This window comes from Buteo buteo, chromosome 19 (assembly GCF_964188355.1).
Source record: "Buteo buteo chromosome 19, bButBut1.hap1.1, whole genome shotgun sequence".
Classification (NCBI taxonomy): Eukaryota; Metazoa; Chordata; class Aves; order Accipitriformes; family Accipitridae; genus Buteo; species Buteo buteo.
In genome coordinates this window covers 11,957,193-11,979,700 of record NC_134189.1, presented here as the reverse complement: position 1 = coordinate 11,979,700, position 22,508 = coordinate 11,957,193, and the positions used below count along the sequence as shown (strand labels likewise).

General features: G+C 42.4%; 1 protein-coding gene across 4 annotated transcripts in view; it reads left to right on the top strand.

Annotated features, from left to right (window-relative positions):
* The window catches only part of WASHC1 (WASH complex subunit 1), a 45,984-nt gene that overhangs the window by 9,301 nt on the left and 14,175 nt on the right, over positions 1–22,508 (top strand). For all 4 annotated transcript variants that reach the window (XM_075051039.1, XM_075051040.1, XM_075051038.1 and 1 more), the window contains exon 2: positions 2,998–3,151. In XM_075051039.1, coding sequence (XP_074907140.1) covers positions 3,003–3,151 — 149 coding nt within the window. In that variant the 5' untranslated portion in view covers positions 2,998–3,002. The remainder of the gene's footprint in view (positions 1–2,997; positions 3,152–22,508) is intronic.

The window sequence follows — 22,508 nt, the reverse complement described above, 5'->3', positions numbered from 1 at the left end:
AAGTGTTTGTAAAACTGGCTCATTTCTCCAGTTAGTTTGGTCACAAAAGGTAATAAATGGCAGCTGTAGCATGCGATTTTGCCTGAGTCTAGTCATTTAGAAGGCTGTTGCTGTTTTTCCTCTTTATTGCTATAAATCTCTATTTGTTACCTTGCACAGAAAGAATTGTCTCTTGTATCTGTCTCTGACAGCAGTTCCCACAGAGTCTACCACATTTCTCTAACGTGTTTTTTTAGGAAAGGTGGGAATCTGGAGCTCATGTGAGAGGCTGCACTGAGAAGCTGTGAAACTGAAGTTTACTGACAGCTGAACTGTGACAGTGCAAGCAGGAGCACCTGGGGCTTTTCCTGCTTTGCCCTACTACTGTGTGTTCCTCCCTTTGCAAGGAAGTAGTGGGTCCTGAAGAACAGTCTGTAGCTTTTGAGTGTGCAGAAGGAAACGGTTTGGTAGTAGCTGGGGGAGTGCTGCTTCTGAGTGTGAGTATCTGTCAGTCAGCAGTTAAAATGAGTTTGGCTTTAGAAAGGTCACAAAGAGAATTAGGATTAGTGAGAGTCTGGGAAATCATACTGGGGCTGTATAATCTCATCTGGCCTCTAGAGGTGAAAAGCTTGGCCTTCTCATCCTGTGGGGCAGGATTACCATTACATCGTAATGGTTTTGATAGTGAAGCAAGTTTAAGAAGTCCCCTTCTTGCTCCTGCTTCGCACTCTGTTTCATGACTGGGCAATTACAGCTGTTTATCTGGCTGTGGTGAATTGGGTCATTGAACTGATCTGAGTTAAAAATAGGCATACCAACCATCAGCAGCATTGATGCAGCAAAAGAGTTGTGACCAGTGGCAGGGAGGATTGTAAACTTGTTTTGCTGTCAGAGCCAGAGTATCTCCTAACTGCGCACTCGCTGTGTTATCTGGTTGCTTTGTTCTGCATTGTCAGTCCAATAGTAGATTTGAAAGCAAAAGGGTTCAAGCTTGGTTGTGGTCGGCAGTTCAAAAAATGCCATCTCAAAATTAGCTGTACTTCTCTCAGATTAACTTGTATGCTTTACAACACTAAATAATAATTTCCTGCCTGCTGAATAGGCCCAGTCAAGAAGACTAATCAGTGTGCAAACATTGCTGCTAAAGAGTGTGGATGCAGAGTCTGGTTGCCAGTGATGCATGAAGTGAAACAGAATAGGTCTAGGCTTCCTGCAGCAGAGCCAGGTCTTCTGATGGCTGGGCTTGATTTTGCAAATTTGCAAATCTGCAGAAAGGCTCCTAGGTTTCCTTCTTCTTTTACCTCCCATATGATTCATTATTAAACACCCTCCTACCCACCAAAAAAACAACCACAACAAACCCACCCCCCCAAAAAAACCCCCAACCAAAACAACAGCCACATCACATTTACATAAATTCTTTCCTAACCTGCTGTGGTAGGATCAGAAAGGACAAATCTGGAGAGGGTGAATGGTGTTTCTTAAATGTACAGGACTGGCTACAGGCAAGTCTAATCTGGTATCTTTTCATTTTGTGAAACAAGATAGGGAATTTAAAGAATATGTGAAGACACCTAATTTTCACCTATTAAACAGTTGTTTTATGCTGTAACTATCTCTTCAGGCGCTTGTTTTGTGAATTCCTCCAGTATAGGATGTGTTTCTATGTTATTTTCAGCCTGCTCTGCTGTACAGGCTGGAATACAGTTTGCACACAGCAGTGGTCCCTGGACTAGCTCCTGCAGACCTCCAGGTACCATGGAGGTAATGTGTTGTGTCCCGAGGTATCTCTGTCTGTTTCAAATAACTTACTTTTTGATCCTCCTTTGTTTTGCTTCTCTTCAGTTTAATGAGTATTTTCTTACATGGATGTACAGCACTCTGCATGATGAAACCCTGTAATAAGCAGCTGTAGTCTGGTTTTTTACAGTCTGAATGAGCAAGACACATGGAGAAAATGAGTTTGAAGGGAGTTGTATAGGCCTAGCAGAGTTTGGGTTAGAAAACTGTATGGACACTCTACTCTGTCCATTAATCAGGCTGTCTTAACAGTAACATATTTGTGAGTTTACAATTTCTAATGTGCTCAGAGAAATGGATTTCTTCTCTATACCCTCCTCTGTGTCCCAGGAACTTTTTTGTTATTTTTGTGAGCAAAAACATGGGAGGCAGACTGTTTGGGAATTGCTGAGGGAGAGGTGAGCAAGGCTGGCAGGATGAAAACATGGGTGATGTATAGCCTTCTCCTGGCTGAATTATGGAGCAGTGGTATTGGCCCAGCTGCATCCAGGAGCATGCATACTGCTCTGGTGCATGTGTCGAACACAACTGAAAGATTTCAGTGACCATTTAGGTTTTATATGTGAAAGGATCCTAAAATAAGGAGGCTGCTTTCAAGACAGTTACTAAGGAAAAATCCAGTCACCAGAAGCAATGAGCAGCTTCTGGGAGTCTCAGAATGGAAGAACTCTCATTAACCTACTTGGAGCAAGGGCGTGTGTGCACATGCATGCCCTGTAATGTCATAGCTGTTGTTCTTGGAAGGAAGCTGTGGTTGTGTGTCTGGGAGCAGAAGTGTAAGATGATATACTGCATTTTGCTAATAGGGTTGAATGAACTGAAATATATCCATCTGGAATATGAGGATGGAAGGAGGAGACAGGGTGATTTCTGATGAGTCTTATTGCCACCCTGAACTGACTTTGCTCCAAAGTGTGGTCTTTGTTTTCAGCACAGTACTGAGCAGAGATTTGTTATGTATCATGCTAAAAATAAAATTATGGTTCCCAAGAGCATTCAGATAAGCAGGAGACTCCCACCTCACTGTAGCTGCCTTGGATTTATTAAAAATCCAATATGTCAACCTTACTAATTGTGCCTTTCTCCTCAGCTCACTGATGTCCATTGCAAACGCTTTCCTAAAGTAATGAGGGGAGCAGAGAGTGGAAGTCCCTGAATAAAAGCTGTGATAAAATGGAAGTGTGTTTACTGTAATGACTTATTTGCTCTTTTCTTTAGGCACAATGGCTACAGTAGCCCAGAAGCACTTTTTGGAAGGGCAGACGTACTCAGTCCCACTGATCCAACCAGACTTACGCAGGGAGGAGGCTGTTCAGCAAGTGGCAGATGCACTTCAGTATCTGCAAAAGGTGTCTGGTGATATCTTCAACAGGTATGGTGCTGTCACATGGGGATTGGGGGCTTAGCATTCAGCACTAGGAAACAGTGTGGTGATATGGTTGAAGCAGTGAAAGGGCATTGCATTGGCAAGCAATGGAAGTTCAGAAAAGGGATAAAGAAGGATCGGATGCACTTCAATAAAAGTTTATTGGATTCAGGTCTGTCAAAGTTAAGCATAATGAAATGGCTACAGTTAGCCTAGAGGTTGTTTGTTGTTAATTTTTTATTCAGGGGCAGACTCCCACAAATTGCATTACTACTTCTGCTGCAGTTATCCTTTATTCCTTCCTGCTTGTGTTTTAAATGGGAGACTTTCTTATTTAGACTATCTTGAATATATATCTTTTTGAGTCATTGTAATTGAAGCAGTGGAGTAGAAAATGTCTCTCTGTTCTGATCTCTGGGACTTAGAAACAGTTCTCTTTGGGCTTCTGGTGTTTTGCACTTTTTTTTTTTGTATGTTGGGAGGGCTGAGCACATGAGTGTGTCTGTTCTTCTCGCCACAGTCTCATAATCCATCTAAACTGATCTCTTCAGGGATTCGGCCCAGACTTGCCACTTCTTGCATATGGTCGTCTTTAGAATTGGCTCTTTAAGACTACCTATATAGCAAATCAGAGACATTCTTGTGTTTGCCTGCAAATGGTGGTAGAGAGCGTGGTGCCTTTTTTCATCTGATGCCATCTTTGATATCTCGGTACCCTGAGATGTTGTGTCATATCATTGGTACAAAAACAGATCAGCATTTATCTTCTTATAGCCTGATTAGCAAAAGCACTTGCTTTGGCTTCAGTTGGGATCATGACTACTTAGGCTGATTTATTGTGGTGTGAGCAGGACCATAGCATTCTTTCTTCTTTTGAGTTTTTTTTGTTTTTCAAAGGAAGATTGAAGTTCTTCGATTTTTGATAGTGATACTTTGAAGGGCAGCCTCTGGTGAAAGGGTAGTCACTAAGGCTGAGCTCAGGTCACTGAGGGAAATAAAGGCTTTTCATTGGAATAGTCTTTACTTGGGCAAGGGCTCCTGGGCAAGGGCTGTGTGTAGGCTGGATCATGTTGAACACAAGGTGTCATTCTTTTGTGCACTTCTCAGTATGGGAATCCTTCATGATATAAGGCTGGGACGCTTTCTAAAGCTGCCAGAAACATGTGGAAGGCACCTCTCAGACTTTGGACTGGTTGGCAGTGCTGTCCCTTTCTCTGGGGCAAATAAAGCTATTGATAAAACAGGAATGGTTCTTTCTCTGTCTGTTTTTATTTTATTTTATTTTTTTTTCCTCCTACTCACTGCTCTCTAACACAGTACCCTGTAATTTCCCTGGGGAGACAAGTCTGCTGTTTTGCATGCAAGTCACTCCTGAGTCCTGAACAGTGACTGTGATGCTGTTCCCTTGCTCTTTGGTGCACTCATGACTTTTAATTACCAATTTTTTCCAACAACAGAGGAGGCTTCATTGGGCTCTTTGTTTGCTTTGCCTTTCCTCTGAGGTCTCAGCTCTCTGGTATAATTAATAACGATTTAGTAATTACGCAGGCCTCTGATTAAAAGTTCCATGACCTTGGTTGTTCCCTGCCAATCAAGGGGCAAAGCTTTCAAGGTGAGAAGTTTGCCACTTAGTGAAGAGTGACCTTTTATCTTCCCTTTCCTGAGATAAGGCAGCTCTGTCTTCCATTTCCAGGAAGGAGCTGCGTTATCTGGGGAAGCTGACTGTTCTGATCTGCAAAACAGCAGCTTGCAATGTTGATGGAGAGGAGACTTGTTCAGTGTGGCAGACTCAGCTGAGTGTGTCAAACTCATTACTTCAGTACTACAAAGATGCAGATGTTCTGGGGTTGTTTTGTGGGAACAGTTGGATTGGCACAGTGCTTTTGAGAGTGGCAAGCCAATTTGTAGAAGGTGGAGTGAAAGAGCGTCTCTTACTCTCTGTGGAAAGAGGAATCTTTCTACAACCAAATCTGTTTTTCCATGTTAGCTGATCAAAGCTTCTGCTTTGAGTTGTTGCTGACATGTCAGCTGAAGGCAACTGTGGTACTGTTTTGGTTGTAGAAGAAATATTCCCTGGGCCAGTTAGTGGCTGTGCCGAAGCAGCAGTGGTGAAAAGTGCCTGTGGATTCAGTTGTCTTAAGGGAACACAAGACAGACATCTTTGCATTTGGAGAACTGGGCAAGAGAAGATAAGCAGCTTTCTTCCCCTTCCCCCTGGTTTGGGGAATCTGGGAAATAACCCGAGACAAGTCTCTGCCAAGCTGTCTTCTTTCCAAATGCTCTCAAACAAGCTGACTTGCTCTTAAGTTTAGCTGTGGCAAGGTACATGGTGAATGAGGCACTTTGCAGAGTTCATTAGTTTGTAGAGAATCAAGGGACATGCAGGTGCAAAAAACCAGGTAAACTATGGCTGAGACCCAGAGCAGACACACTGGGAACAGTCTTGGAGAGTAGGTCGAGCAACTCATGGCAGCTAAACCTCCTCTGTACCTTGCTAACAGTGCACCTGGACTGTGATCTGGAATCACTAAGAAAGAGCAGGGGGTAGCTCAGCATCCCTCTCTGTCATATTCCTAACCCTTGGGATCAGGGGCCCATCCAGCCTCTTCCGTGTGGAGAACAGCAAAGTACCACATTCTGCAGAGGCTCTTGGCTGCTGGACAGTACAGGGTGATGTCCTAGGTCAGTGTTGTCAACAGTCCTGTCCTTTTAGGAAGTCCTGTCCTCTTGGTGCTCATATCAGTACTGTGAGGAGATCAAGAGGCCGCACGTACTTTTCAGGGTTATGTTTTGGAGTAATGGAAGTTTTAACCTTGTGTATGTTAACTGAATTCGTGTAATTAATCTGCTGTGGAAGCTGCAGTAAAGATCAGATTCATCGCCTGTAGCTACTGAGACTTTAATACATATCATTACTGCTTAAAACATAAATATTCTATCATAGCCAATCTGACATAATATCTATATGAGTTTAACTCCTGGACTTCTAAGGAGGGCTTTTGATACAGGTCACAGGAAGCAGAATGACCAATTTAAACACTCAATTAACCAGTAGTCTTTCATCTATTTGTTTCATCGTTACCAGCATTTTCTGGGTGAGAGCTTGTGTTGGAATCGTGTGCTGTGGAATTTTTTACAGGAATGTTGTTGTGATAAGTACTTCAGACAGATGATGGGTTTAGCTTTCCTGAGATGCCCCCTGGTTAGCTAGGCTTGCCTTTTGGGATTTCCCATTTTCTGAGGAGAGTTTTTGTTGCCAGGAGATGTTAATAACCTCTAATATGTCAGTTCATTATTCGGAGTGTACACTTTTGTACAACAGATTTGTGGAAAATTGCCTATGCAAGTTATCTCATGGAGTGTTACAGCAGTAGAAAGAAAACAAATACTCGGGATTGGAATGTTGTTATCAAGGTCCTGGTCACCTTTTCCTGTGATCCAACTGCAAGTTGTCCAGTATACAAAATTCGTCATCCTTGTGCTATTTTTTTTCAGTTTACGGAAGAATTTCTGGGTTGATCTTTTTAAAGATCTTTATTCAGTGTCTTTTGCTTGTCTGGGATAGTATTTTGCTAAACAGGCATACCTTTCTTGTTCCTCCGCAATTGGATTCAAATGAATTTCACATTAAATATTTTAAAAGGCCTTTAATATTAAACAAAGGTTTAACTGAGAGCCACACTTCTGAAAGCAGTAGTTGGAAAACAAAAGCACTGTGGTAATGCTATTAAGCATGAGGATGCATCCTGGTAAGTGTGTGATTAAGGAAGGTAAGGAGTGGCTGGCTGGGCAGCAGAGCTTTAAGGGATGTTTGGAACAGGAGCAGGGTTGAGATGTGAGTAGTTCTGAAATTGAAAATACAAACAAAACCTTAATCATGAGATGCATTTGGGTGTTCCCCTGCTTGCTTTAAACTTATTACTGTGATTAGTCATGGTGATCAATAATGGAAATGGGTGACTGAATATATCCATAAGAAGGTACTTCATTTAGGAGGTCTGTGGAATGTATTATTAAATGTTTGGGCAAACTTGCGAAGAAGGGTCTTGCTGCAAGCTGTACTGTATTGTTTGTTGTGCACTGTGGCTCTAGGATGCAGCTTGGAGCTTGGACACTGGATTGTAGTTGTTCCTCTGCTGGCTGTAAGGGTTTGATTTTACTAGGAGGAGAGCTGTCAAGAGGGCTCCATCGTGATGGGCCACCATTCAGGTGACTTTACACCAGTAGGCTGGCTATAGCACAGGGAATCAATTTTTCTCCAGTTAATCTGAGAGTGATACAGCTCTTGTTAAGCAGGAAGTCACCTCACAGTACTCTGAAGTTGTCCCAAAGGTCATCTGAGAGAGGATGCTAGGTCTAGTTTAGTTTCAGATACCTCTCTTGAGAGTCTGTAGGAGCAGTCATTCGCTGCCAGGAAGATTAAGCAGAAACAGGGAGGTAAAGGAGTGAGCAGATGGTCCTGCAGACATGAGGACATGGAGCATGGGGAAAACAGGGAGGAATATTTTGCCTGCAGATATTGGTTATTCTTGTAGAGGCATGTCCAAGTAATGTGGATTTTTTTTCTTAAGTGTAGCACACACTTTGTAAGAAACCGCTCATTTGTTTTACCTCTCATGGTTATCTGGAAGCTAAATTTGAAAGCTTGTAAAGATGTAGCTTGAGAGAAGTCCCCAAACTATTAGGAAGACTTTAGGAGGTGACATATGAGGGTCAGCTCAGCATACCTGGAAGGTTGGTGGCAGCTGGCAGTAGCAAGCATCCTATGCCCTCAAAAAGAGGCAAAGGGATAGTGTGACTATTCTGCAGGAGTCCAGATTACAACTCTTTCTGGATGCTGCTAAAATCCTTAAGTTTAAAATCTTGTGGGATCTGAGGCCCAGGCTTAATTCAGATGCCTTGACAGCATATGGGGTGGGGCAGTGGGTGGAAAGGGGCAGAGATAGGGCTGTCACAGCTTGAAATGAAATGGGAATAGTAGGAAAGAGGAGACTGACTGGTATTAAGTCATTTAAAGGTTATTCCTTCAAAATGAAACAAACATGGCGGAGAATTAGCAAGACAGGACTTTTGCTTGTCTCAGAAAGTGCTGAAAATCTGTGTGTTTTGGACTTCCAGAGATTAAATGTGTCTTTTGAAGGAGAGGAGCAGAAAGCTAAATTTTATTCTGGAAGCGAGATGCTTCTTATGGCATTGTCATTGAAATGTAGTGATGGTTACTTAAGCTCTTGCTCCAAGTCTACTAACAACAGCTCTTCTGCATCAGTTTCTTTCACTAGCAGTCTGTTTATCTTTGAATCCCATTCCCTAAAAAGGAGGGTGATCAATCTGTTCTGCCTTAAGTGATTGCAAGGCAGGCTTGAACTTGATAAGAGAGCTATAGCCTTCTGTACACTAACAAGGCCTTCAGCATTGTTTAAAATGAGCAATTTAAAGAAAAGATTGAAGTGCTTCACCTTCGGTATTCTCCTCCAGGCAGACTTAAACTTTTTGCACCTAATAGCAGGTCTGCAAATAGTGGTACACTTTAATGAATAACTAAAAGACTCAGTGCCAGCATTAATGCAAAATGTTTCTCAAAGCATGAGATGAGCTTGTGTTAGCTACAGAAAACTTTCTGTGGGGAGGAAGGGCTCTTAATGCTTGATTCTATGTCTGAAAAGAAAATGATGGAATATTGTGCCCAGGATGCTGAAATGGCCATCCAGGAGCACAAAGGAAATACAAGCCTTACCCATATCCTCAGTCACTAAAAGTAAAATGAGTGGTTTAGGTGCAATCATGCTAAACTGCTGATATATCAATTTGCTCTAAGTAGTAAAAAAAGTGAAGGAAAATGGAAAAGTCACAGGAGAGGTGTTCTCCCACTTCTGGAATTGGTCTCAAAGCTGCTTAGCAAAAGGAGGCAGGCAACAATTTCAGACTTAATGGAGCTTTTGAGAGGATTCTCTCTACTTTTACAGGGCCTTTCATGGTAGTGGACTATCTAGTGGAAATGTGAGATAGTTTGAACAAAACAGATTGCATGTGCAATAGGAAAGGCGAACAGTAGGGAGAAACTTAGGTAACTTTGGTACATGTGGTTTGTTGTTTTATTTTAGTTTGTGAGTTCTTTTTGTTTTTTTGTAAGCCTGACAGGGTAGTCTCTTGTTTGTACTGTGTGCCTTCTTGGAGAAAATTCAATATTGAGTAGCAGCTTTCAAGTTTCTGTGAGCTAATTCTCTCCCTGGTCCTTAAAGACAGGACGAGACACACTCCCTGAGAAAGCATGCAAGAGATTCAGAAGTAGGAAGAAGTGTAAGACGGGCCTACCTACGTAAGTGCAATTTGGTAGCTGGAAGATTACCCAGCAGAATATGCATTACAGCTTGACCATCCTGAGGCCTGAATCTGTTCCTTCCTCTCTGGACAACTTTCCTTCTGCTTTTGCAACTCTGGGGAGATCAGATCCATTCTCAGAAGGAGGATTTGCTGCTTCTCAAAAGGTGAAGGAGTGTTACTGAAAGAGAGCAGAGGGAGGCAAGGTTGCTGTTTCGGGGAAGGAGGGCTTTGCTTTGAAGGCATTTGGTTTATTTTCTTTTTTTGGTCATGAGCAAGGGGAAATCCCACCTTGGCTTCTAGAGTATTGATTATGGCAACACTGATCATTTGTAACGGATGTAGCTGTCTGCAACTGTGTAAGTTGGATTTCCTGAAAAGAGGTGTCCCAGAAGAGTCTGTGATGAATCTTAACATGCTTAATAAAAATAAGTTCTTGATAGCATAGGAACATCTTGCTGTGCAGAGTCTGTTCATGCAGCAGAACTTTGCATTTTGAAGAAAATAATTAATGAAAAAAACACATTTGGTCCAATCACATGCAGTTCATAGTGGCTTTCTGACTTAATTTGGTTTTGTTCATGTTTTTATGTGTCTGTAGGCTAAAATCAATTTACTACCATCTATAGACTCCCTATGGCTCAGCAAAACTTTTCTAAAATGTTTAATAAAGAGCTACAATTTCAACATGAGAGATGCCACATGTAGTAGCTACCTTTGTTTATTATTCAAAGGCCATGTTCCAAAACAGATAAAGTCAGTTTCAAAACTATCTATGGAAATAAAGTCTGTAGCAGCAAGAGGCAAAAGAAACAAATGTTAGACCCGTTTGTGGAGGTGAGAAGCAATTATCTTGATGAACATTGCCTTCTTTCACTAACAATTATTTTAAAGCACAGTCAATTTGAGGACAGAGCTGTGACTAAGTTGAAGGATGGATCACTTTGTATACCCCCAACTGCTATAAATCAGTTTAAACTTTTATGAACTAACTTGTAACAAAAAGTACAGAGGTGTAATAACCCCTGCTTTTACTGCTTTAAGAAGTGGGAGCCCAAGCAGACCTCTCTGCTATTGACACAATATAACTTTTTGCTTACTGAACAGTTTCTGGATTGAAAAGGTAGTGGATGAAGAGCCTGGAGCCCAAGCACTATGCAATTGCAGTGAAATAACCTTCTTTGAAGTTGAGTCCAGCAGGATCTGAACCAGCTGATGCTTGTGGAGGCTTATGGACTTCAGAAATTCTGTCTGACGCATTAGTGGAGTGAGGTTTTAAATGGCCGAAAGTTGTAATATCCTAGCGCATGAGAGTAATGTATCCAGAAATAATAATGGTGGTGATGTATCCATAATGGGTTAAAGGTATGTGAGAAGAGAATTCCACACTGAACCCTGAAGCAGGCTTTTCTGCATAGCAAGAGCTCTCAGTAGAGCCCTTTAAGAAAGAAGTAAAAAAAAATTGGCGGGGGATGGAAGTGGTGGTGATCTGTCCTCTTTGCCACGTGCCAAAAAGACTTGTTCCAGTGAGCAATGCAAGTCTTTACAATGGGACCAAGTGTCCACCTTTGCATGTTTGTTTTCAGTTAATTCTGAAGCCAGAGCTGCGTGGGCATGTTGACACCTTTTCTAGGCTCATCTCTTGAATGTTGTTTCAGAGTTTCTACCCGATTCAGACAGATGCTAACATGTGAATCACTTGTATGTGGTGTTCAGAAATGTTCGGGGGTGCCTTAAAGGTAGCATTGGGTTGGAGGTAGGCAGCAGTTCAGCGTGAGTGTGGTGGGAAGGTGTGGTAGGGAAATGAGTTTTAGACGGTAGGGTGTGGATGAGTTGGGCTACAGCATGTCTCTGGCTGTGTTTTGCTAACAGCCATGGTGCCAATCCCTCAGTACGTTAGTGGGATGTCAGTGTCAATTTGGGGTCCAGGCGGTGACCTGGGCCTTGAGGGCTGCCTGGATGGCAGAGGTACGACTGACCTCCCAGCCACACCTGTGAGTGACTAATGCAAAGAGGTCTCATGGCTGCAGTCCTCTAGCATGGGACTGTTAAGTGTGCTTCCCTAATGTCTTCCCACAGTTGTGGTGCCCTGAGAAGGTTCTCCAGGAGAACTCTGAAACTCTACTCATTGTGCAGCTGAGTAAACTTCCTTTCCTTGAAGTACTTTGGATGGCTGTGGGTTGGAAGGATCCAGATCCACTTGATGGGAGATGCAGTGGCTGAAATTTTGTCCAGCAAAAAGTCACATCTATAAACTACTAGGGCAGGAGGTGGCTTTTAATTAACAGAGATTTGGAAAAGATCTTATGAACTTCCCCATCCAGAGAGGTGTTCCCTTCCGCCCCAGCCTCTTACCCCAAGTAGCTGTAGCTATTAATCTCTGGAAATATCCAAGGAGAAGCAGATCATAACAAGTCAGCATGTGCCTTACAGCAAAAGAAATGTTCCCTTTTTTCTAGTTTCTTAGCCCACAGGTTTGGCAATATTGTCAGATTCTCCCACTACCACTCGACACAATTGCCGTGTCGTTCTTTTCTTATACAAAGTGATAGCTCTACCTTCTCAACCAGCTTCAGATGCTGGACTCTCACACATGTATTGGAGTCGTTTTCTGTTCCTGTGGATGAGTTTTGTCTGCTCAGTCAGCCCTGGAGGAAGAGATGCAAATAAGTCACTTTGTTTTACAGGCATGACTTCCATCAGGGATCTAGTGTGGAGAAAACTGTCTGGAAAATAACACTGAGTGGCTTGAAATGTGTATTACAGGCTCCCTCCCATCTAAGTGGGAGTGCATACACTGAGGGGAGAATTGCGGTAGAAAACACCAGTGCCAAAGGTCTGTTCTTCACACTTGAGTGGCAGATTAAATTCTCTTTCCATGGTCCTTCCTTCTGACTAGCTGTGGTGCTGTCACTGGGCTTTTCCAAATGGGGTAGGTTAGAGTTTGGGTGTAAATGCAACTGACAGTTAAGACCGAGCAGCACTTTTGGAGACAACAAATGGATCCATTTGCAAATGCTAATGAAGAAGTTCTTGTTTTTCTTCCACCTAAATCCTCCAGACAATCATTTTATTGAGGGAATCTACCATGCTGTGCCATTAAGGAGAAGAGGGGATAAAAATTATTTTTGGAGCCAGGGATGAAGGCTTTGGATGGTAAAGTGTGATAAAGAGAAACCCCAAGTGGGTAATTTAGTATCGTCTGAGTTGGAGTCCATTCTTAATTTATCCAAGAATATGATCCTTATTCTGGATTAATATACATTTTAAAATGCAAATACCTGGTTTTATTTTACTTCTAGGACTTTCATTTTAGATCTACCATCAAAGCTCAATAAGAAGACATGCTTGATGGGCTTGAAAATGCATAACAGGACATTCCTTTTAGAAGAGCAGGTAAAGTTGTTGCACTTCTGCTCTGTGGTAGCACAGCAGGAGTAGCCTTTCTGATTATCTATGAAATACATACAACATGCCAGTCATTCCAGTAGCCCAGCACCAAGAACCTAGAATGTTCATGGTCTCCACAATTCTGTTCTCTGTCACTTTGGCCTGATGACTGGGTTTCTTTGGTTTTGCTCCAACAACAATACTCTTGAAAGTGGCATCCTGGATTTTGTTGATTGCAGAACAAATTCAGACTTTGTGTGACTTTTTTGAGGGAGGGAGGGTAAGAAGCTCCCAACTCCTGTTGCGTTACTGAGCACCAGGCAGGGTTTTCTTTGTTGTTTCTAGCGCATGGGTGATTTAGGGGGGAAAAAACCCCAAAACAACCCCACAGCCAAAATCATACCCTTCATTATGCTTTATGCTTACTTTTAGCTGGGATGAGGGATTTAACTGCTGCTAAAGGCATTGGTCCATGAGAACATTTATTGTGTATGTCACAGGGCGAGTGGTTAGGCTATTAAAATTTATGAATTTATGGTCCTGGCATTTTTGAGGTAGGGAAGGAGGTTTGAAAAGTATACTGTATATATTTGTTCTGGTATTATTGTGAAGCTAGTATTTCCGTTCTTAATGACTATTTGTGAGTCACTATGTGGGGAAGATGAGTTTTAAAAGGACAGTGAGGAAAATGAAATCATGTGTCTAGAATTGCTCTAAAGGTGATGTCTGATCACTGATGTGCCACAGACTGTTTCATTGAAATGACAGAGCAGCTGTCAGTCCAAACAGAGGCATCTGCTTTTTGATGCTGTTAGAAAAATCTCTGCCAGGGGCTCAAAGTTTTTTTGGGAAAAGTAACTAGAAATCCCTCAAGAGAGTAGTAAGAAAATGGTGTAATCACTCAGGAAAGGTGTTAGATGGATAATGTGTCATAAAGAGTTACTCTCATTTGTTGAAGAAGCACTTATGCTCCAATTAGCTTGTTGATGGGCATATATCATAGAAGGTGCCTTCTGAGATTTGAGTGTGACTGCAATTGATTGTAGGAAAATGAAGGAAGTAACACTAAACAAGTTCTGTTTCTGTAGAGCAAATATTGTGAAATGAAAAGCTCCATTTGCAAAAAATAGGGAAAGAAATTTTTCCTTTAAGAGAAAGAGAACTGTTTTGAAAGGAAGGATCTGTTATGAGAGGAAGTTCAAATTGGAAGCATGGGTGAGAAAGGGAAAAGATGTAGTTAGCAATGATGTAACTAGCAAAGGACTGATAACTGTTTCTGAGAAAGTGTATCTTATGTGCTTGGGCTTGTTTTCACTGTAGCAAAATTTTGGAGGAATCTTGGGAATAGGCACTAGTCCTCAGGGTATGCTGAGGAGGGTCATTGCTGAACAAAGCAACAAGTGGCAATGCTCACATGGGCAGAAGTATCTAATTGAAGGAAGAGTGGAAGGGAATAGAAGAAATCAGATTTGAGTCATAAGCTGTTGAAAGTACAGTGATCACTGCAGCAAAAATGATGAGCAGAAAAACAGTATTGAGAGCAAAACAAAATGACCTGGGTACTCCAAGTCATCCTTCAAAAGCTAGTTAGGTCATTTACCAAATATCTTATGACAGCCTCAATAGGTCAGGACAAAGTGAGGAAAGACCACAGAGACAGACTGATATTGCGTTGTGGAAGTCAGAAAGGAGCTAAGAGTTACAAGAAGGAGCGATGAAGTGCAGTCATCTTTGAGGGTTTCACAGTTGATGAAACAAACTGCTTTATGGTTGCAAGTCATTTTTCTTGGCTAGGCTCTCCTTCTCCTGAATATGCAAGTCCAATTGTGCAGGACAGTGGTTTTTATAGAGACTGATTTTAGTTAGTCACTGTAGTGTGAATACTAGCTTGTAAACGATAGCTCTTAAGTATCTGTTACTGAAAAGGGGACTGAAGGGTTCAACTTGGGGTGTGCAAGTCAAATTCTGTGTGATTACCATCAGCTACTGGGAAATAGGGAAAACTTAAAGTCAATGCAAAAACCTTTACCTTCTAACTTGTGCCTTAAATGTGGGGAAAGGGTATATTTTGGATCTGGAGAAGAATGTGGTGTTGGAGAGAATGGTCAGTGTTTTGCATTAGTGCTTGCTGACTGTAGTTTATTCTAGAGAGCAGCAGTGGGACGGATTTGGCAATGAGGAGGCACTAAAGAGTGTAGAAGTACTTGCACAGGTGGTCTTAAACTCAGTAAAACTGAAAATTAAACAACTACTGAAATGTATGTGTTAACTCGTGTGAACTAAAGCAAAAATTGTTCAAATTAGTGAATGACAGGCTGAAAAACTGGTCGGCTGGGACCATACTGTGAATTTCCCCAGTTTTACTTCATCATGGGGGACAAACAGTTCCACTTTTGGTTTCATAAGGAACTGAGACTTAATTAACACTCGGAAATTGCTTTGAGATCTTTGGGTGAAAAGCTATGAAGTTCTACTGATATTTGATTAAATGCAAAGAAAAGCGATGCTTCTCAGAGAATGATAAGAGTTTGAACTTCCATCACACAGAATAATTTTCTGCTGCAGAGACCGGTGTTTTTTGATCAGCATTCTTATTCTTGGTGATAATGGCTTGTTTTGGTAGTGGAGATAAAGAGAACAGGAGCAGCATTTGTGCTATGTGCCATGTTGGTATAAAAAGCCTCCATCCCAATGAATGAGCAGGGGCTCAGCTTACCTGGTATGTTCAGCCTTATATTAGGGCAAGCCCCACAGTAGAACCTTTAGGGATGTTCACTAAATCAGTTCTTATAACACATGTGCAACTGGGTGCTACTTACTTTGGTCAAGAAAACTGATTTAAAACCACTTGGAAGGTATGGGGGAAAGCTAGGAATAAAGAGGAACTTCCTGATGTTCTGCTATAAACCAGGCTGTCCTCTTGTTCTGCAATGTTGAGTTGATGTGGACTGCCTTACCAGTGGGGAGGAAGGCTCTGCAAATGTTCCTCTTCCTTCCCACAGTATCATGGCGATGGAGCGAGGCATCTTTGGCTCAGGTGAGGCACAGGCTAAAACAGTTGGGGAGGCTGCTGTGGACTTGGCAGGGCTAGTCTCCTGCTGTTGCTTCCTTGAGGTGAAGGTCAGGAGAAATACCTGTTTTGGCTGGTGGCTTATGCATTTCTCTTGCAACTCGACCTGGGAGAAGGCACAGATCAGATGTTTAAATCCAGGCTGATCTGTCTCCTATGACTGCTGATGAGAAATGTAGAATGTAGTGTTGATTAAGATTGAGTTGTGTAACAGAAGCATTGTTTGTGTAGAATGAGACATGGTGCCCAAATAAAGGCTGGGAAGGACCTTCTTCCACACTCAGTGATCCAGAGGAATCTGAGACCTTTTTAAAGGCGTTAGCTCTCCCTACCCCCAGATACAGTTCACCACAGGATCACCTGGGCATTTCTCTGCTGCTTATGTTTCCTGTGGCTGTGTGTGGTGATACACATTTTCTGTTCAATGGGGACAGGGAGGAAGGTCTTTGGCTATTCTAAGAAAGGAGCTTTGATGGGAGAAAGAGAAATCTAATGTTTGTGTACACAGTTGATTAATTTAAGGTTACAAGGTGCCAAAACACCTTCTTAAGCTATCTGCCAAATAAGATCCATAACTTCAAGCAACATGGAAACAACATTTACTTCTGACAGTGTCATAAAATTCTGTCCAAACAGGATTAGCCTTCCTTTCGGAAGTGATTTAAAAAGAAAGAAAGAAAAAAAACCCAAACCACTTAAGGCTATTACTACAAAAGATTGAGCTTCAGTGAGTAAATACCTGTGAGAATTTTGCAAGGATGAGTGAAGACTATATAGATAACAAACCAGTTACTAGTACTTTACTAGTAACTTTTACTAGTTACAGTACTAGTACCAGTTACTACAATACCTTTCCTGTGTAGAAAGGCTAAGAGAGCTGAAGTTGTTCAGCCTGGAGAAGAGAAAGCTCCAGGGAGACCTTATAGTGGCCTTCCAGTACTTAAAGGGGGCTTATTAGAAAGATGGGGACAAACTTTTTAGTAGTGCCTGTTGCGATAGAGCGAGGGATAATGGTTTTAAACTAAAAGAGGGTAGATTTAGAGTAGATAAAAGGCAGAAATTTTTTATGATGAGGGTGGTGAAACACTGGAACAGGTTGCCCAGAGAGGTGGTAGATGTCCCATCCCTGAAAGCATTCAAGGCCAGTTTGGATGGGGGTCTGAGCAACCTGATCTAGTTGAAGATGTCCCTGCTCATTGAGGGGGGCGGGGGTTGGACTAGATGACCTTTAAAGGTCCCTTCCAACCCAAATCATTCTATGATTCTATACTTAGACCATCTGCTGCCTAATATCTCAGGACTATTCCTGTGGCTGCTGCTCTGGGAAGCAGTTCCATGGTGCTGTTCAGTATCTGCCCCCACACTGCCAGTAGAGGAACTCAAAAGGTCACCTATGAAACTCCAGCAGTACTGGTAGAAGCAGCAGGTTTTTTCCCATTACTTCTTTTAGAGCATTCTGCCCAAAAGTTGTCACTGTGTTGGTAGAACCTGTTGTGTTTATATGTCTTAACACTATTAATGGAGAAGTAGTTTGACCAAAAGTAGCCTATATAGTTTAAATAGAAGAATTAATTGTGTAATTTATTTGCAAACACAGACTTTCTACTTAGTATATATTTCTTCTAAAAAAAGAAAGCATGTCTGCTTTCAGATCAGTCAGTGGTGGGAGGCAAGTAAAAAGGTTGGAAGGTTAACGAAGAACTTCTGTGACCTTTTTTTTTTTTTAAAAAAAAGGAACAGAAAAAAGAAAAGCTGCTTTTCTGGGGAGGAGAACAAGTTGCAGGGGAAGAGGGAGGTGGGTGCTGTGATGATAGGTCAAAATTCTAAATTTCTAGTTTTACATAAACTTAATTCACAGGATTAAGCAGGAACACCTCGTGAAATGAGAGATTGAATTAATTAGCAGGAACACCTTGTGAAATGAGAGATTAAAAATCAAAACGAAATTATTTTTGTGTGAGAATATGACCTGTGGAGAGTGATGTATGCCACTGGCAACCTTGATCACCCTCCAATCTGCAAAGCCATTCGGCATCACAGGAGCGAGGCAACATGTGAATGCTGAAGCACCTGCAAATCAGGCTCAAGGAGCAATCAAAGTGTGATAAACATTAATTAGTATAATACACAAACCCTTAATGGAGGAAGGAACGTTGATTACACTATCTCACTTGGGATTTCTTTGTCAGAGATGGTGTATGATGACAGTTTCTGATTACACTTAGATGTGAAGTAAGACTTTTAAAACTGCTTAAATATGGAGACAGAAGAGCAGAAAGCAAACAAGTTGATCTTTCGTTGAGTGGTTGAATGTATTTGACTTTTTATAAAAGCATGCATTTTGCTTTTTTGCCTTTCAAACTTCTGAGGTGAGCTGGCTTTGAATGCTTCCCTGGATTGCTGTAAACTGTAAATGTCTTAGCAGCCTTTCCTTTGCTCTCTCTCCACCTCGATCCTGCAATGTTGCCAGCTGCTGGGGCAGAGGCACTGCGTGGGAGTGGGGAGAGTGGGGGTCAGGCTTCTCACAGTCTGTTTCTGACTGTGCCGGTCATTGCTGCATGAGCTCTGAGCTGGCCCACTGCAGTATGTAGGAGCATCTATATGCAATCAGGCTGTTTGTAAAGCACACTCTAGTGCCTCCTAAAACATTATCCTTTGTTAGTCAGCCAGAACATGCTTAGATATTCTAGCCTAGCTCTCTAGGCCTGCTTCAGTCTAGTGGATTGTGCATCAAAGACCTGAGTTATGGGTACCGGGGGCGATACATTGATGTTTCCCCATCACTTCGGCAGCCTGAGGAGCCATAAAAGCCCGTGGCCTTTTTCCAAGAAGATTCTTGGACAAATTAAAACTTTTTCAAGTTTGACATTTTCTTCTTCTCCATAACATACAAGTAGAAGAGAACAGTGATGTGCTTCTGGGTCCCAGGAAAGAAGTAGATGAGGAAGGGGCTCAGCAGCCTGAGAAGAAAGGTAGATGTTTAGCTCCCTCAGCACCCCCCTCTTCTGCTGCTTTCATCATTGGATGATGTCTCCCCTCCCCTAGGAGGTAGTCTCTCCTCACATCACCAGTGGTTCTCTTACTTTTGGAAACCCACTGAAACTTGTCCTAGAAGTTTAGTGGTACCTCATTCATCAGTAGTGGTATCATGCCAGTTTTGGCACTGGTGCTGTGGAAGGATGAATGGCAGCCAGCACCATTATCTTCCCTTGTTACCCTGCTCCAGCATCAGCCACTTGGAGAGTCTGGGGATGTAATAAAATACAAGAACCATAAACTCTGTCCCTTCTGATTCACGCCTTCTGCAGTAAGGGAGGAATTTAATAAAAACACACTTTGTTGAAAAAAAGCAGCAGCTTGACTTTTAGGCAAAAGGCCAAGGTTTTATAGAACAAATTTACCATATGTACCCTGAAGTTTAGAACAGCAATGCTGAGCATCCCCCTGCTATCTCTCAGGGCTGGGGCTTGGGCTGGGAGGAGACCAGAAGCCTGATTTGCTGTGATGTGTAGAGTCCTCATTTAAGGAAAAAGTCATTTAATACTTCAGCTGCCTTATCTTCCTGTGCAACTTCATTTCTCATTCTACTCCGTAATGTTCTTTCTCCTTGGTTGATCGCTTACTTTTGTACTTCAGACATTAAATTGAAGTTCTTTGGTATTCTAGAGAGGTTTGCTCTCAGCCTCTGCTGCCTTGCCTTTCTTGTTCACCTTGGTGTGGAGCTTGTGTCTTTTCTCTCCCACTTCCCAAGTTTTGTCATCTCTGTCACTTTTGGGTGATGTGTATGCTCAATATAGACAGCAGAGGGTCTCCTGCTGCTGTGATGCTTCCTTCCAGTGGAATTCTGTATTGCTCAGCCATCTTTCTGGGAATCTGTTAGCCTATCTTAAAACCTGCTCTGATTTTAAGTTTGGGTTTGGTTTTTTTTCTGATCCCTATCAAATATAGATGATAAAAATCACAATTCTTTTTTGGCATTGTGGAGTGCTTGGAGACCCTCATAGAAATATAGTATTATTGCCAGTGCTGATAACTGACAGGCAGTGTCCAGCGTCCTAGATGCAAGATTCCTAATGCCTCAAATCTTTTTCCTATGGGAGTAAGAGAACAGTAATTTTCCCCCCATGAGAAGACAGAGATGCAGCAAAGGAGGTTTTTCAGTAGCCGCCTGAATGTGAGATTTATCAGAGGAGTTATAAGGAAATAAAAGGAAGTGGTCTGCTCTGGCTGCAGATGGGACAGAGGATATGGGGTCAGCAAGGGAGGCAGTGAGGTGGGAGGAAGTATTCCAGGGACCTGCTGTGGGTGTTGGAGACAGTTGCCTCTAAAATGGAGAGGAGCTCAAGGCAGCAGGATGAGGGCTTTAGGAGAAAGGAGAAATAAGATCTAAGTTGGGGGTGAGGCGCAGGGGGCTTGACTGCAACAATATTTCACAGGGACAAGAGAATGTGAAAGCTTGAATCAAAGCAGCTGAAAGATTGGCTTTAGTTTCTGCTTAGATCAAAAGTAAAAGTCTGTGTGGATTAAGAGATAATCTACTAGATAGATTTATTCTGCCACATGCATTACTTCCCCAAAGAAAAGCATTGGGAGGGGAAGGTTGGGTTGGCTCTATGCCCAGGATTTGAAGGCAGGTGATATATTCTCCTTTCTTCTGCAGGCCCCCTTTTCACTTGTCCCAAAGCATGCATCCTGCCCAAAGGGAGGGGTTGTTGCTATATGCCTCCTGCTTCTTTGCAACTCCAAAGTCACATTGAATCTAACTAAAGGGGTTTGTCAAGCAGAAAAGAGCACCGGGAGCAAAATAACACAGCAATAACTAATAAGATAGGCATGGGGTAGGTTCAGATGCTGATGGAGTTTTTGGCTGTCTGAGCACGGGGTTGTGCGGGGCAGTAATGGGCCATTTTATTAACACTTACCCCTCCTGTCCTGATTGCAATTCCCTTTCAAACAAATGCCACTCAGTAACACACTCCTCCCTAAATGGAGGTTGAGGTTCTAAATGCCACCTTGCTTCAAACACTTTGCCCCTGAAATCCTTGGCAACAGCCCTCATTCATCCGTTCTTGTTTCCTTTCTTTACAAACACCAGGTTGACTCCTTGGAGTAAGTTCGGTTTCCACAGTAATAGAAATACTTAAAGTTGCTGGAGGACACTTGAACGTGAAGGTGGGGGGCAGTTTTCCATGTATTTTTTTCAGTATCAGTATGCTATTTTGTCTCTTTAAACTAACACATGCAACTGTATCTTGAACTGTACATGCATAACAGTCATGCACTTTTCAGAGCCTGTACATGTGATGGAATTTGGATTAGTTGGATTGAGGAGGTTTAATAATTTTTTTCATAGTTGTCTTGCTCAGCAACAAATAAATTAATTCTGTAGACTGGCGTGTATTCCTTCTGTGTTGTGGGCCTGCATCTGTACCACCTCAGGTGAAGGTTTTTGGCAGATCTCCTAAGGTCAGTGGGATTTTGCCTGTCAAATCCTAGAGTAGGACATCACAGGAGAAAGTACAGGGTGCCTCAGAGAAGAGCCATCATGGTTTGAAACACCTGAGCTGGCACGGGGCAACTTCCCCAGCTTGTGCTGAGAGCGGGCCGTCTGCCTGATACTGTCCTTTTATGGGTGAATGTAATCACTCTGTTTTATTTGGTGGGCAGTAGGGATGGATGAAGCTTCCACCAAAGATGAAGCTCTTTCCCTTCTGGATGCACCATTACTGTGGGTACTAGCTAGGGCACAGTAATTGCCAGTCATGTTCTGGTTTTGGGGATGCTTCCTTTTTAAGAGAGGTTCCAGTGAACTTTAAATGAGAAGTATGTATGCAGCACTGTGGGCTGAGAGGTGCTTTGCTTTCTGTTCTTCCCCTGATGCTGTCCATGCACTATGGGAAGCATTAGTACCCTCTCACCAAGCACTTTGTAATAGCCAATGCACTGGCTGTGTTTGGTGGGGGCATAAAGGGAATTGTGGCACCATTTCTCTCCTAAACTGGGTATCCTGGAGGTTGAATGTTAAATGTGGAAGTGGTTAAGGCTGAAAGGTAAGGATAACTCGGATTCCTCAAAAACTCCTTCGCTTCTTCACAGCTAGTAAAAGAGTGAGTGTGGGAAGGAGGGGGAAGAGGTTGATACCTGGTGAAGCATTGGGGATAACATGGGGCAGGAAAAGGGAGTGAGGGAAGCGTTTGACTGCCTCATTTGACCCACTCACATTCATGGAGCAGAAGGGAGGAGAATAGTTGCTGGTTTCCAGGCCTGAGTTTGCGTAACTATTTGCTTAACACTTTCTTCTGGGAGAGAAACATGTGCCTTGTCAGCCCCTGAGAATTGCATCTGGGAGTCAGCAGGGTACTGGCTAAAAGACAATTGATACCTTGCTTTTATTTGGAGCTTCAGGAAGGCTTTGTTGAGTTCTTCTAGGAGAGGAGTCTACTCACAGGTGAGAGGGAAAATTGCATCATTGATTTGAGAGAGAGCTGCAAAGCAGAAATAAACGACCAATTTTTTCAGCTTTGAAGGAAGTAAAAATAGTCAGATGCCCCCAGGAGCAGTACTGGAAATAGTGTAAATCAATAC